Below are 16,130 nucleotides of genomic sequence, written 5' to 3'. Positions count from 1 at the left end.
AGATCCGAGGATGAGAACAAAAAAAAAATGAAATTTATTAAATACGCCACATGTTTCGTCAGGGTGGCCGACTTCTTCAGGCGTTAAAGAACATAGAAAGCTAATAAAACACACTGAAAAGAAACATTGAGTCACTATAAAACGATAAAAATATAAAGCTATAAATTCGACTATAAATCACAATGAGTTTGAACTTGAGCTACAGTCGATAAAAATCTCAGTCTTTATAAAACCTATGCATACAGACAGATACCTGCATGCGTCCTCACATCACTATCCGGCACAAAAGATGGGTATTATCTCAACTCTAGCGCATCGTGCAAGATCTGTACTGTCAGATGAAGAGGAACTAAAGAAAGAGCTACAACATCTTAAAAGGCCCTTCAAAAACAATGACTACTCTTCAAAAAGTATCAATAAACAACTATACCACCGTCAACGTAACAACGTAGAAACACAGGACGATCCCAAAGGTTATATCTCCTTGCCATACATCAGCACACTCTCCAAGAAACTGAGTAATATTTTAAGGAAGTTTAACATAAAAACGTGCTTCTCTCTTCTTCCCAAAATAACATCAAGTTTAAGCAATTACAAACAAGCTCACAACCATCTACAATTTCCAGGTGTGTACAAAATCGCATGTGACTGCAGGAAACCATACTATGACCAAACAGAAAAATCTATCCTCCTGGTCTCGAGGAACACCAGAGAGACATTGCTTACAAGAGAACCAGAGCTACTGCTCTCTCAGGCCATATCCTGTTTTCGGTAATCACAAATAACGAAAGCCGCCAACATGAGGTAAATTGGACAACAACTTCAAAGCTGCACATATGCCAGGATGAGGTAGAACCCGCATAATCGAGTCTAAAGACATTGCCTTGGACCCTCTTCATATAAATAGTAACCTTAGCTATAATTTACCTGACTCTTTCAGCTGTGCTATTAGATACTGGCGCACTCGTGAAATCACACGCGCACAAGGGTATAACAATAGAGCTTTAACACGGACTGTAGCTCAAGTTCAAAATAACTGTGATTTATAGTCAAATTTATAACTTTATAATTTTAGTGAAACACTCTTTTTATCCAAAATATTCTAATACGCAAAATGCACAATAATTTGTAAAAACGAACATTCTAGGAAACTACACAAGAATATCACATGAATAAATGAAATGACATCGTTTTCGATGGCATTTAATTGCTATGTAAGAAACGTCTGTATAACTGTGATATTTTAGATGTCTTTGAGACCATGATAAGAGTCTTCATTGGGCTTCTTTAAGTACTAGCAAGTAATGCATTATGTGGTTCTTACACCATTTTTGAATTATTTTAATACAATTATACTGTGTTATCGTATTTGTTTTTAAAATGGAAACAATCTCAATTATCCCTCCTTATCTGACAATTAAGAGCAGACCCCGTTTCTAATCCATTGCAAAGCTAAAAACAGAATTAATGATCAACAGATTTGCCGGGTAAGCGTGAAATAATCCAAATACCGCCTAATTAATTTATATCACAATTGAACAATTAGGAAATTTAAATAAATATATGTCGATAAAATAAACAATAATATGCTAATTTGCAGTTTAACTTCGAAATTTCATTCCTTCCTATTAATGATGAAATTAAGATACGAAGAAAATTCGTTGAATAATTTAATAATGACGTGCGAATTTTCACTAAAAAAAACATTAGTTTACTTACCTAGTACAAAGTTTCACTGCTCTTCGTAATCCTGAAGTCACCGGTTTTCCACATATGCTAAATTTCATTTTTTTCCACAACTGTGGTTCGTGGAATATTTTTTCCCAGTTTCTACACGTAAGCGATGCACTTAATCTGTCATTCCATTCCAAATAATTAAATATTTTAGTAAGAGGAACTAATGGAAGAATTGACCAGTTAACATCGTTTGTATCCATTAAAAGCTAAATCAATTTTATAAGTCTCAATAAAAAATAATCACCATATGCTACAATAGCGTAGCAAACCACATTCACTTGGAGAATATGAGTTCTTTTACAAGGCAGAATACAAACAATTGATCATTCAAAATTAGAACGAGCCGCGTGATGCTACATTGCTAATCACGACATCATTTCACTGAATAGAGGTAAACATAAATGCGTAGATTAAATTACATGTATAAATTTATAATGTCATACCAAAAAAACTTAATTTATAAATTCGTACATTTAAAGATATCATTAGACAGATGTAATATCTAGGTCTTAATTAAAAAAAAATAGTGTGTTATTCGGATCAAACTTTCCACTATTTCTGACAAGGATAGGTGGTCATTCCGATTCAAGTTAGGGCGTTGAAGAAAGGCCTCAGCACTCTTTAAATAGGCGTTCGAATTCATACCGACATCTGTGTAGAAGGAGAGGTTTGGACCAGAGAATGTGAGGTTTGTCTCTATTCCATGTTGCGCCAATCCAGTATCAGATTTGTTGTGAAGAATAGCGTCCAATTTGTCCAAAGTAAGAAAGACTGCAGTCACATGGAACTTAGTATACACCAGGAAGAGATATAGTTGAGCGTTTATCTGTAGACGACGGGAAATAGATGGATATTTTATTAAGAGGAATACAAGTAGCTGTCAGATCACATTTCTTCAAAATTCTTGAAATTGGTTCTGAAATTCCGGATATATATGGGATTGGAACTCGACGTGTTAATTCTTTGTTGGTTTGGTTTGGCTTGTAGGATTCGAACATATGTTGTGTAGTCCTTTCGAAGAAGCCATTTAGTTTCATGTATTTTTTTATAGTAGAAAGTTCTTTCTGTAAATGATGGGGAGTCGAACAATTAGTTCTAGCTCGTCGAATTAAACATTTTATGATTCCTGTCTTTTGAGAAGGATGATGAGCAGATTGTTTGAGAATGTAACGTCCAGTAAAAGTGGGTTTTCTGTAAATAAATATTGTTAAATTCACTGATGGTGAGCGAATGAGAAGGACGTCTGAAAAGGATAATTTGTTGTCTTTTTCAATTTCCATGGTGAACGTGACTTGATACGAGGGTGTAAAGTGTTGATTTTGGCTAAAAAGAATCTCTGTTGTAAGGAATCTCTGTTCTGAGGCCACACTGCAACAATGTCGTCTATATATCTAACCAAAATGAAGGTTGAGGGTATATAGGTGAAACAAAGGATGTCTTCTAATTGCTCCAAATAAATGTTGGCTAGAGCAGGGGAAAGTGGACTTTCCATAGCAGTTCCTTCTACTTGGTTGTAAAATTTGTTTTGAAGAAAACAAAACCTCTTTTCTTCTTTTTAAATAGCTCTTCTTCTTATTTTAATTTCTCTAAGGTTAAGTTAAATGTGTCTTCTGGAACGTTTTTTTGGGGGAAATACTTAGTGTCATTCCTTAACTTCGTTATCACCCACGAGATTACTGCGATCAATGATTGGTAAGAAATTAATCCATTATACGAGACTTCCATAATCCATTCGACTTCCATTCAATCCATTCAAGAAATTAATCCATTCACGACTTCCATAATCCATATGGAAGTCGTGAATAAATTTTGTTTTTCTTCGAGTTTACATCAGGAACTTCTATAAATGCTTTTCATATGAGGTAGATGCTTAATGAAAATGTAAAAATTAATTCGTCTAATATTATAGCAATATTCAAATGTCAAGGAGATGTGGTAAGGCTAAAAGTGAAGTCTGACTTTAAAAGACATGAAAGTTTATATTTCCAATAATAAACAGAGAACAGAAGAATTCAATATCTCTTATTTCAAATGCTGCATGCAAATAATATATACAAGTATTTGCTGTTCAAAAAAAAAAAAACGAGATGTATTATACAAGTGTGAAACCTTTTTATGGATACCCTTTTACCATATACAGAATAATGAACGAAGTGTTTCGATTCAAACATTGCTTACTAAATGATTTTCATTTCCTAGGTGTAAGACGCCTGAAGCAAGTTCGCAGTTTATACAATTCCTGAATTCATCCACACATCTTCGAAGAGTGACTCTGCAGCAACACATTTCTTTTTAGTATTATTAGACAAAGTGGAGGATTTAAAATTTTTCATGTATAATAGTGATGATTACTTGAATAGAGGGCGATGAAGTTGTGTCAGCAGGAGCACAACTTCATAAACCAACAAATTCCCTTCGAACAAAAGTACACAAGACAAAAGCATGCGAAGGTGTCGTCTCAAAAACCAGTTATTCTTACCACACTTTTATGCGCATTTCTTGATTTTTTTTTAATGTTTGTAGAATTATAATGCGTTCCCGTACTTAATTAAAGTTAATTATTTTGCTATAATCATAAAACTACAGGCATGTCGAATATCTACGGATTCTTCTAGTCCATTCATAGCTTGTTTGCATATTTCAGTTCTTCGGCTGGTTAATCTTTTACGAAAAAAAAAAATCATTTTTATGTAAGTGGAAAATTCTCCTTTTAATTCAAAAGTCCTTAAAAAATTGCTACTAGAAGGGAAAGTGTGTTTCTGTTGTTTACTGCCAACCTTAATCTATTCCTTATTCAAGCACCATTAATATTTTTTTGTACTTGAAGACGAGCCTTTTTAATCTTCCGATAAATTTATCCCTTCAGACAATGAACTAAGCCCACCAGGTCTGACATGCTCGGATTTATCCTCTCGCAAGACCTGGTTTACTGCCAACCTTACTTACAGGCGAACACACTCACGTGGATGTGGAAGAAGAGCAATGCAGTTCAGTAATTACTTGAATCTTTTGTATTGGTTAATTTCTCCTTTTATTCAAACTATTCTATACAAATTTGCGATGTTCTTATAAATCTGATTAAAGTACTTAAATTTTTATGCATCAGTTCATGTTGTTTTCGTTTCGTATTTAGAGCAGTAAGTTGTTGAAGAATTTTAGAGCCAAACAGGTATATTTGTTTCTGTATTATTTCTTTTTCAATAAAATATTTTAAGCTCGCTTTTCTGCAGAAGTAAATATCTTTTATAATTCTTACGTACTGGTTATCACTCTTTAGGAAAAGTAGCATCTTGTGACTTGTATTGAGAGTCTCCGTAGCTCCGTCGGTATAGACGAATCATGTGGTCGGAAAGACATGGGATCGATTCCCATATATGACGTGTGGAACCCTTATCTACTTTCTGTCGACTAAGGTGAGTTAGCTGGTCTCAAACGGGGTAGAGGGTTTGTCCACGGAAGGTCGGCTTTTTTTCTTAAGAACAGGCAAACTGGCCCCGTGAATGCACACGCATCTACAGTCACAAAACTATACTTAATCCCTCATTAGGAGGGTTCAACCCATTCACCTAAGGGGCGGGAAGAAAGGGCGACCCCATACGAATATTTGTATCAGTGGAACGATATTTAATAGCAAATATTCAGTGTTCACTGAAATGCCTCTTTATTTAATGTTGGTTAAGATGCATGTTAATTTATTTTGTAAAGAGATTAATGATGTCAGTGCGGTGTGATATGTTCCTCCACAGCTTAATATACCGTACTGTATAACAGCGTGCATTCAGGTGAAATATAATGTTCTTAACATTGTCACAGTTAAGATTCTCTTTAAAAAGAAGACTCTAAACGGCATCAGTCTTATTCTGTTGCTTACTTCTGTAATATGTGTGTGTGTGTGGGGGGGTAATTTTGTAATTCAGAGGAAGGTAATTTGTGATATACATGCAGAGCATGTATACTTTGCTACATATCATCAGCGTATCATAACGCATGTTACGAGAACAGTGACCCAAAACGTTAATTTGCATAAAGCTGGAAATAGAAAGGTGAATTATTAATTATATGAAGAGCCAAAGGCTTCATTTCGGTGACATGAACTTATTTAAGTTAAGGGATATTACATCCCATATTGTTTCATAGACGAATAGGAAACTCAAAGAGTTTCATGCCGAATATAGAAACTACATAAAGTTCGGCGAGTCCAAGCGTAAGCAAATACCTGGATAGTGTTACATCTGATCCCATTTGGGAGTGCAACACTGAGCAACTCATATTAGGGGTGGAGCAAGCTCCGATCACTATTCTTGATATTTACCTATCATGTGAAACCCAGCTCCTAGGAGCTGTATTACTGTTCAACATTATGAGAGAGAGAGAGGGTCACTACCCAGACCAGTTTCAACCTTTTTTGGGGTCTCATCAATGAGTAGCTAGACCTAGTAAATACCAAGTTTGTAGCTCTTCATATAATTAATAAGTTATTAGGACACCTTCTTGACAATTCTCATAGTAGGGTATATGTAAGTTCTGTTCGCTACAAACTTGGTATTACTAGGTCTAGCTACTCACTGATGAGAACTCAAAAAAAAGGTTGAAACCGGTCTGGGTAGTGACCCTCTCTCTCTCATAATGTTGAACAGTAATACAGCTCCTAGGAGCTGGGTTTTACATGATAGGTAAATATCAAGAATAGTGATCGGAGCTTGCTCCACCCTTAATATGAGTTGCCTCAGTGTTGCACTCCCAAATGGGATCAGATGTAATACTATCCAGGTATCTGCTTACACTTGGACTCGCCGAACTTTATATAGTTACTATATTCGGCATGAAACTCTTCGAGTTTCCTATTCGGCTATGAAACATTATGGGATGTAATATCCCTCAACTTAAATAAGAAAGGTGAATGTTTTTAAGATCAGGAATTTACCCTATTTTGGCACTGAAACCCAACTTTTTTCATTTCTTAATGGAGTTTATAATCTCCAATTAAGAAATTGTCACAAGAAGTGGAAATCCTTAACAATAAATGCAACCGATTTAAAGAAATTATTCCACACCAAAGTTCTTAAAAGATGGAGATTTAATTAAAGCTGCTTCATTGTCGTTCCACGAATTAATTAAAGGGTTTATGATTAATAACAAGCTCTTTGGATATATCATCAATTCTGCACCATGGAAATTTACATGCACAAACTTTGGATGCGATAGAAAAATTATTCTGAATGGTTTTGCAAGAGACAGAGTATTGACTCTCTCTCTCTGCATGCTTTCGTCTATCAACTGCATGTCCAATTAAATGACTGTTTACCGAGAAATTAAATATTTCTCAGTAAACATATTTACAGAGAAATATTTAGTGTTTATTAACTTGTACTGGAGTCACCTAAGGAGAAGACAAAAAAATTTACGTTCATCTGTAACAAGATTCATATAGGCTTTTGCATGGCACATACAGAGTGTCAGTTAGAATTTGTGGCCATAAATTGTCTTTTATTACTCAGCTGATAACTAACGAATGGCCAGATGATTGTGTGTTATAGATTTTTAAAGGAATGATCCCTGCAATTTCAAAGAAAAACCAGATAATTCCTCTTTAGCTTCAATGAGGTATGAAATCAAGAGAACCGTATCAAAGGGATCTGTGTCGAAATTAAAGGGATTTCAACATCTGTATTGTTCGCTTCCGTTTTGGTAGCATTTGTAATGCAATTCTCATATTGGAGTAGGGCACAAGCATTCTTGATATACTTTTTCTAGCGTTCGCTAATTACTGATCCCTCTCTTTTGGAGTAAATACTCATTTCGTAAAATTTGGTATCACTTATGTGCTTCCAATGTTATATGCCAACTCTGCGCAGATTAAAAATCAGATTAAATTTGGAATATAATTCTCATATTGAAGTGCGGCACAGGAATTCTTGATATACTTTATCTAGCGTTCGCTAATTACTAATTACCCTCTCTTTCGGAGTAAATATTCGCAGAGAATCGAGTGTGAGATTCTTATCTTCAACTTTCGCTATGCAACTCAACAGACATCCATCATTGCTACTGCTTATACAAAGCCTAGAATGAACCGCCATCTCTTATTTCTGTGAACTGGAGAACAATTTACGAAAATTTCAGCTTGATATTCGAAATGTTGGAAAAGAAGAAGGATCATGAACATGAATGAAGTAGAGGGAGGGAAGGAAGCAAACTAAGGCACATTGTTTTGGGGAAACATTGATTAAAACAGCAATAGTATCGAATGTAAGAAGAAAAACCTTTCGTAATCTTAAATTTCGAAAGATTTGAAGTTTCAAATTGGAAAAAAGAAATCGCCCAGTTTTCGATGCAAAGAATTTCTGTATTGGAAAAGCCGACGTGGAAACATAAATTCAAACATTCTTTATAACCGAACCTCACCTAGGAACCAATCTAGAAGTGCGCAAGTAACGATTCCATCTCCAAATGTCACACCGGGTCATCCGTTGTTAACAAACCTTCCCCCAAACCGGATTATCATTTCTAGCCACTTCCCCCAAAACCGGATTATCCTTTCTAGCCACCATATGGTAATATTTGTGTTTCCGCTGACAAAAGTCATGACAAAACGTTGGCGGTCCGTACTCAGATTGAGCTCTACTACTCAGTGACTCATTTCAAAACGTCATCGTTTAATTATACATCCTCTACAACGATTGGCACTCCATATTATTAACAATGCAATAAAAATGAGGATATTGCGAGAACTGGGCGATTTCTTTTTTCCGATCTACCGATCCCTCATTGAATTCTATCAACGACCTGTTTTTGTATTTTTTTAAATACATTTTAGATAATGCTAACAAGGTATTTCGATAGTTTACTGGAGAGAAGATACATATCGAACTTTTGTTATTAGAATGGAAAGTAGGGAAATTTTTATCATTAGTGAATTTCTGTGGAAAAGAGGTTGATTCCAGAATAGTATTAAACCAAGTGTTCAAATTCATTTTCATATGAATGCGAGTATAAGAATTGGAAAAGAACAGCGTGCTTTACATAGACAGGGGTCATCAGAGGTCATCAATAAACCGCCATCTCTTATTTTTGAGTTCTCAAGGTCAAATTACGAAAGTTTTGAAATTCATGAAAAGAAGAAGTTACCAAGTTACGATTCCATCTCTAGATGTCAAACCGAGCCACCGTTGTTAACACTACTCTCCCAAAACCGGATTATCCTTTTTAGCCGCCATTTGCTAATAGTTGTGTTTCCACTGACAAACGCCACGGCACAACATTAGTGTTATATGCTAATAGTATTCAGTGGTTTCATTGAAGAACGGCAACGTTTATTTCCATACCTTAAATACACCGATTCGCACTCCATATTATTATCAATGCAATAAAAATGAGGCCCTTGTGAGAACTACATCTTTCGCAGTCGATCCCTCATTGAATTCTGGCAACGACATGTTTTTTGTAAAAAAAAAAAAAAAAAAAAAAAAAACCGGTTTCTATCGGAAAACCTAGAAATCGAATTTTGTTATTGGAATGGGAACTAGCGAAATTTTCGTCATTAGTGAATTTCTGTGGCAAAGATGTTGTTTGCAGAATTACTATTTAACCTAATTTTGAAACGCATCTTCATATGAATGTGAGTATTAGAATGGAAATAGAACAACGTGTCTTCATAGACAGGTAATTAGATAATAAACCGCCATCTTTTATTTCTGTAATCTGAAAGAAAGTTTCAAATTCATTTTCGAAATTCATGAAAAAAAGAATGCTGATGATGAGAGGGGAAGAAACAAATGGAGATTGAATTTTGGAAAACAGTAACTATAATCAGAATGGTAGCAAATGTAACAAGAAACCCTTTCGTAATGTGAAATTTTGAGAGTACTGAAGTTTGAAATTCGACAATTTTACGAGTTGTAGATGCATAGAACATTGTCTGTAGGGGAAAAGCACACCTCGAATAAAAATTCAAACATTCCTTATAACCGAACCTCACATATGAACCTATCAAGAGGTGTGCAAGATAAGATTCCATCTCCAGATGTCACACCGAGCCATCCGTTGTTAACACAACTCCCCCCAAACCGGATTAACCTTTCTAGCTCCGGTCCATCATTCGATAATATTTGTGTCTCCAATGACATACGCAATGGAACAACAGTAGCGATCTATACACGGATTGCACTGTAATAAACAGTTTCTTCTTTGAAGAATGGGCAACGCTTACATCATGACATTCTCTACAAAGATTGACAAATAATATTATGAACAATGTAATAGGAATGAGGACGACCTGCTGCTTTTTGTGTACATTTTACATAATGCTAAGAAATTAAGTTTAAGGTTTACTTCAGAGAACAGAGATATCGAACTTTTCTTAAGAGAATGGGATTTAGCGATATTTTTGTCATTAGTAAATTTCGCTAGAAAAGATATTGTTTGCATAATTACTAATCAACATAATTTTGAAACGCATCTTGATATGAGTATTGCAATGGGAAGAGAACACCGTGTTTTCATATATATACAGCTCATTGGACAATAAACCGATATCTCTTATTTCTGTGTTCTTAACGAAAGTTTCAACGTGATATTCGAAATTCATGAAAAGAAAAAGGGTGATGAGCGGGAAGGAAGAAAGGCAAGCTGAAGAAACAAAGGGAGATTCATTATTGGAAAACATCATTATCATCAGAAAGGTAGAAAATGTAACAAGAAATCATTTCGTAATGTATAATTTTGAAAGTATTGAAGTTTGAAATTCAAACAATAAATTCCACTAGAGATCGACGCATAAAAGAATATCTGTATGGGAAAATCTGATCACGAAATAAAAATTCGAACATTCTTTTTAACCGAACCTCACATATAACCCAATCTAGAAGTGTACAAGATACCATTTCTTCTCCAGATGTCACACCGAGCCATCCGTTGTTAATACAACTCCCCCAAAATCGGATTATCCTTTCTAGCCCCTTTAGAATGGGAATAACACATCGTGGTTTCATAGACAGGTCATCAGACAATACACCTCCATCGTTTATTTCTGTGTTCTGAACGAAAGTTTTAAATAGATTTTCGAAATTCATGAAAAGAAGAAGGGTGATGAACAGGAAGGAAGAAAGCGAAGGGGAAGAAACAAATGGAGATTCATTTTGGAAAACAGTAACTATTATCAGAATTGTAGGAAATGTAACAAAAAACCCTGTCGGAATGTGAACTTTTGAGAGTGAGGATATTGAAGTTTGAAATTCGACAAATAAATTCCAAGAGATGTCGACGTATGGAAGAATATCTCTAAGACCTCGAATTAAAAATTCAAACATTATAACCGATCCTCAACAATGACCCAATCAAGAAGTGTGCAAGTTTCGATTACATCTCCAGAGGTCACACTGAGCCATCCGTTATTAACACCACTTCCCCAAAACCGGGTTAACCTTTCTAGCCCCAGTCCGCCATTCGATAATATTTGTGTCTCCAATGCAAACTCATTGGCACAACATTAACGATCTATACTCGAATTGTGCTCTAGTACTCAATGACTTCATTGAAGAATGAGCAACGCTGACATGCACATATTCTCTGTAAAGATAGAGAAAATGTGGACATTTTACCTAATACTAGAAAATTACGCTGAAGGATTATTTCAGAGAACACAGATTTCGAATGTTTGTCAATAGAAACGAATTTAGGGAAATATTTCTCATTAATGAATTTCTCTAGAAAATATGTTGTTTTGCAGAATTACTAAACCTAATTTTGAAACGATTCGTCATATGAATATGAGTATTAGAAGGGTAAGAGAATAACATAGTTTCATAGAGAAGTCGTCAGTCAATAAACCACCATCTATTATTTGTGTTATGTACGAAAGTTTCAACTCGTTTTTCGAAAGTCAGGAAAAGAAGGGTCATGAACAGGATCGACGAAAGAGAAGGAGAAGATAGAAATGGAGATTCATTTTTGGAAAACAGTAATTATCATCAGAATGGTAGCAAATGTAACAAGGAAGCCTTTAGTAATGTGAACTTTTGAGAGCTGAGGGTATTGAAGTTTGAAATTCGACAAATAAATTTCACGAGATGTCGACATATGGAAGAATATCTCTCTGGGAAAAGAAGAACTGGAATTGAAAATTCAAACATTATAACCGAACATCAACTATTACCCAATCAGGAAGTGTGCAAGTTTCCATTCTATCTCAGGATATCACACCGAGCCATTCATTATTAACACCACTCCTCCAAAACCAAATTATCCTTTCTAACCCCTGTCCGCCATTCGCTAATATTAGTCTCCAATGACCAACTCATTGGCACAATATTAGCGATCTATACTCGGATTGCGCGCTAGTACTCAGTGACTTCATTGAAGAATTGGCAACGCTAACATGCTCATATTCTCTACAAAGTTTTAGAAAAGAAGAGGACCTGGTTTTTGTGTAAATTTTACATAATACTAAGAAATTCCGTTAAAGGTATACTTCTGGGAACAGAGATTACAAACTTTATTTAATAAAATGGGATTTAGGGATATTTTGGTCCTTATTGAATTTTATGGGAAAAATGTTGTTTGCAGAATTACTATTAAACCTAATTTTGAAACGAATGTTCATATGAATATGAGTAATAGAATAGGAAGATTACACCGTAGTTTCATAGACAGGTCATCAGGCAATAAGCCGCCATCACTTATTTCTTTGTTCAACTTGCTATTCGAAATGTATGAAAAAAAAAGTAGGATGATGAACGGGAATGAAGAAAGCGAAGGGGAAGATACAAATACAAATTCATATTTGGAAAACCTTGGTGCATGGGTCCGATGCTACCAAGCACGTCCCCATGTCGTGGACAAGGGAATCGCCTCTGGATACAGAGGTTAGCTACGAATAAACCTGTGAATAAGCAGTGGCAGACAATGGGACGGTATCTACCAACAGGAAGTGGTGGATAGACAGTGGCATGGTTATCTCTATAAAAAGTCACACATTTTCACTGACGAGGAAAATATTGAATGGCGGTTATATGGCGAGATGTAACCGCCATTAAATAAGTTACAGCCCGCTGGAAGTTGGGGCAGCAACAACTTTCATCCTGATCAATGGAAGATCACCATAAGTGACAACGGTGTAAAGGATGTTGTGGTAGGCGGATAATCTTGAAGAATGAGAAACGACTAGCACACTGAGCATCTCTAGAAGGCTATTGTTGACAAGGAAGGCAAGGGGATACTACCTTGTTCTATTTTTCCCTAGTAAGAAAGCAGTATGGATGGACATTCTAAGAGATAGTAAAGTTCACAATGGCTCAATACTTGTGCAAGCTAGGGGAAGAAGCAAGGTTTCTCAGGTCGTAAACCAGCGAAATCCTTGTACATTCATTGAGAAGTGGAATGTGAGAACCCTCCTACAAATTGGTAAATTGGAAAATTTGAAGACAGAAATGGATTGATTAAAAATAACCATATTGGGAATTAGTGAAATAAGATGGAATGGAAGAATTATGACTTTTGGAGTGGTGATTACAGAATCATTTATTCAAGTGATGAGACAGCAAAAAATGGAGTTGCGTTTGTTCTCAATAAGGAATGGGGAAGAAGAGTAATCAACTCAGTAAAATGTAGTAGCAGATTGATCATGATAAAACTAGAAGCAAAACCAACAAATATTATAATAATAGAAGTTTACATGCCCACTAGCGACCACCACAGTGATGAAGTTGAGAGACTATACCTAGATATTGAGAATCTAATCAAACTGACCAAGAAGGAAGATAATCTTATTGTCATGGGTGATTGGAATGCAGTCATTGGTGAAGGCAAAGATGGTAGAGAGGTGTGAAAGTACGGACTTGGATGCCGAAATGAAAGAGTAGATTGGCAGAACTTCAAAAGTCTATCATCCCCTTCCACCAATTTAATCTGATCATTACTAATACCTGGTATGAAGTACCAAAATGAAGGAGGTATACTTGGAAAATGCCAGGGGATATAGGAAGGTACCAAATAGATTATATTATGACAAGAAATAGATTTAAAAATCAAGTAACATCATGCAAAAGTTAACCGGGAGTTGATGTTGACAGTGACCACAATTTGGTTTTATTGAAATGTAATCTGAAATTTAAAAAGCTGTCACAACCAATAAAAAGGCCCAAATGGAACATAAGCAACCTGAAAACAGAGGAAAAACATAGAAATTATAAAAATCAAACTGATGAAAGCTTCAAAATGGGAGAGAGAGAGAAAAAAAAACATAGGGGAAAAATGGACTCATTTGAAGGATACAATCATCAAGGCTGATTACAGAAAGGATGGAGGGGACAGCAGAATGAAAGAGACGAGGAGGAAGACAAAGAATTTCATATATAAATAACATAATGATACTAACTGGTTCTAAGAATTATGAAGAGATAAAAGGAGATCACAAGACAGGATGTTCTGATGTGCTGCTATAATTTCCAATCTTCGGATTGATGCACAAAAGAAGAGGATTTGGAACACAGTACCTATCATCAGAATGTTGCAAATGTACCAAGAAACCCATTCGAAATGTGAAATTCAGAGTGTATCGAAGTTTGAAAATCGTCCAATAAATTCCACGAGTTGTCGACGCATGAAAGAATAACTATATGGGGAGAGCAGACCTCGAATTAAAAATTCAAACAATAAGACCGAACCTCACCTATTATCCAATCAAGAAGTGTGCCATTCCCTCTGCGGATGTCAGGCCGAGTCATCCGTTATTAACACCACTCGCCCAAAACCGAATTATCCTTTCTAGCCCCTGTCCGCCATTCGCTAATATTTGTGTTTGCAATGGAAAAAGCAATGTCACAACATTAGCGATCTGCACTCGGACTGCGCTCTAGTACTCAATAACCTCTTTGAAGAATGGGCAATGCTGACATGCACAGATTCTCTGTAAAGATTAAGAAAAAGTGGACAAACCTTTTTTGGATATTTTACATGATATTAAAAAATTACGTTGAAGGTTCGTTTCACAGAACAGAGATTTCGAATTTTTGTTCAGAGGAAAGAATTTAAGGATACTTTTGTCTTTAGTGAATTTATCTGGAAAAGATGTTGTTTGCGAAATTACTAAAACTGAAACTGAAACGATTCTTCTTACGAATATGAGTATTAGAAGTGGAAGGGAATAACATGGTTTCATAGAGATGTCGTCGGACAATAAACCACCAACTCTTTTTCCTGTATTCTGTACGAAAGTTTCAACTTGATTTTCGAAAGTCACAAAAAGAAGGGCCATGAACGGAATCGATTAAAGCGAAGGGGAAGAAAGAAATGGAGATTGATTTTTGGTAAACCGTAACTATTGTCAGAATGGTCGGTATCGTACCAAGAAACCATTTCGTAATGTGAAATTTTGATTGTATTGAAGATCAAAATTAAAACAATAAATTACACGAGTTGTAGACGCATGGAAGAATATCTGTATATAAAGAGCAGGCCTCGAATTAAAAATTCAAAGTTTATTACCAAACCTCACCTGTGACGAAATCAAGAAGCGTGCAAGTTTCGATTCAATCTCCAAATATCACACCGAGCCATCCGTTATTATTAAAACCACTTCCCCCAAAACTGGATTATCCTTTCTAGCCCCTGTCCGCCATTCGATAATATTTGTGCCTACAATGAAAACACAAAGACACAACATTAGCGATCTATACTCGGATTGAGCTCTAGTACTCAGTGACGTCATCGAGGAATGGACAACGCTAATATGCACACGTTCTCTACAAGCACCGAGAAACTGAGGACGATCTGCTTTTTGTGTACATTTTTACATAATTCTAAGAAGGTATGTTGTAGGTTTACATCAGGGATCAGAGATTTCGAACTTTTGTAAATAAAAGGAGATTTAAGGATATATAATAATCCTCCGCTTATACTGAACTCAGTGGAACACATGCAGCTGCTGCTCAACATCCCTTCACAATGCACCTTGAAACCCACAGAACAAACGTTTTTTTTCTCCTTCTCAATCATTCACCTGCTGTGCTACGGAACAGCCTTCCCGTTGCTTTGTTCCCTAAGGAATAAAATACACAGTCTTTCAAATCAAATGTGAACTAGTATCTTCTTTCCCAACCCATCACCCATACATGGTAATAATGTACTACAGGTAGGTCAACCACCTCTCATTTATGGAGTTAACATTAAAAAAAAAAATAGTTCCAGCATTACTACAAAGCACAATATAGAAACTATGAAAACTTTCTAAGTTGACCAGATGGTTTGTGGGAATACATACCTGTGCATCCACGAGTTGCCTTAGTTTGGACCATAAAATAAATAGGCGCTGCCTATGCATTCGTTTACAAAAAACACATTTCTCTGACATTTCAAGTTCTTTACTAAAGAAGTTTTGCTCTCTTAAGTTTCTGCCT

The 16,130-nt window shown here is 35.7% G+C and overlaps 1 protein-coding gene across 1 annotated transcript in view; it reads right to left on the bottom strand.

The window, feature by feature from the left end:
- The window catches only part of LOC150097298 (F-box only protein 39-like), a 39,217-nt gene that overhangs the window by 15,841 nt on the left and 7,246 nt on the right, over positions 1 to 16,130 (bottom strand). Inside the window, exon 2 of the mRNA XM_090407638.1 lies at positions 1,720 to 1,943. Coding sequence (XP_090263764.1) covers positions 1,720 to 1,943 — 224 coding nt within the window. The remainder of the gene's footprint in view (positions 1 to 1,719; positions 1,944 to 16,130) is intronic.

The sequence above is a fragment of the Typopeltis vanoorti genome, chromosome 17 (genome assembly GCF_054136105.1).
Source record: "Typopeltis vanoorti isolate ZY-2024b chromosome 17, IOZ_Tvanoo_1.0, whole genome shotgun sequence".
Classification (NCBI taxonomy): domain Eukaryota; kingdom Metazoa; phylum Arthropoda; class Arachnida; order Uropygi; family Thelyphonidae; genus Typopeltis; species Typopeltis vanoorti.
The sequence above is the reverse complement of the archived record's forward strand: the minus strand, read 5'-3'. Positions and strand labels throughout refer to the sequence as shown.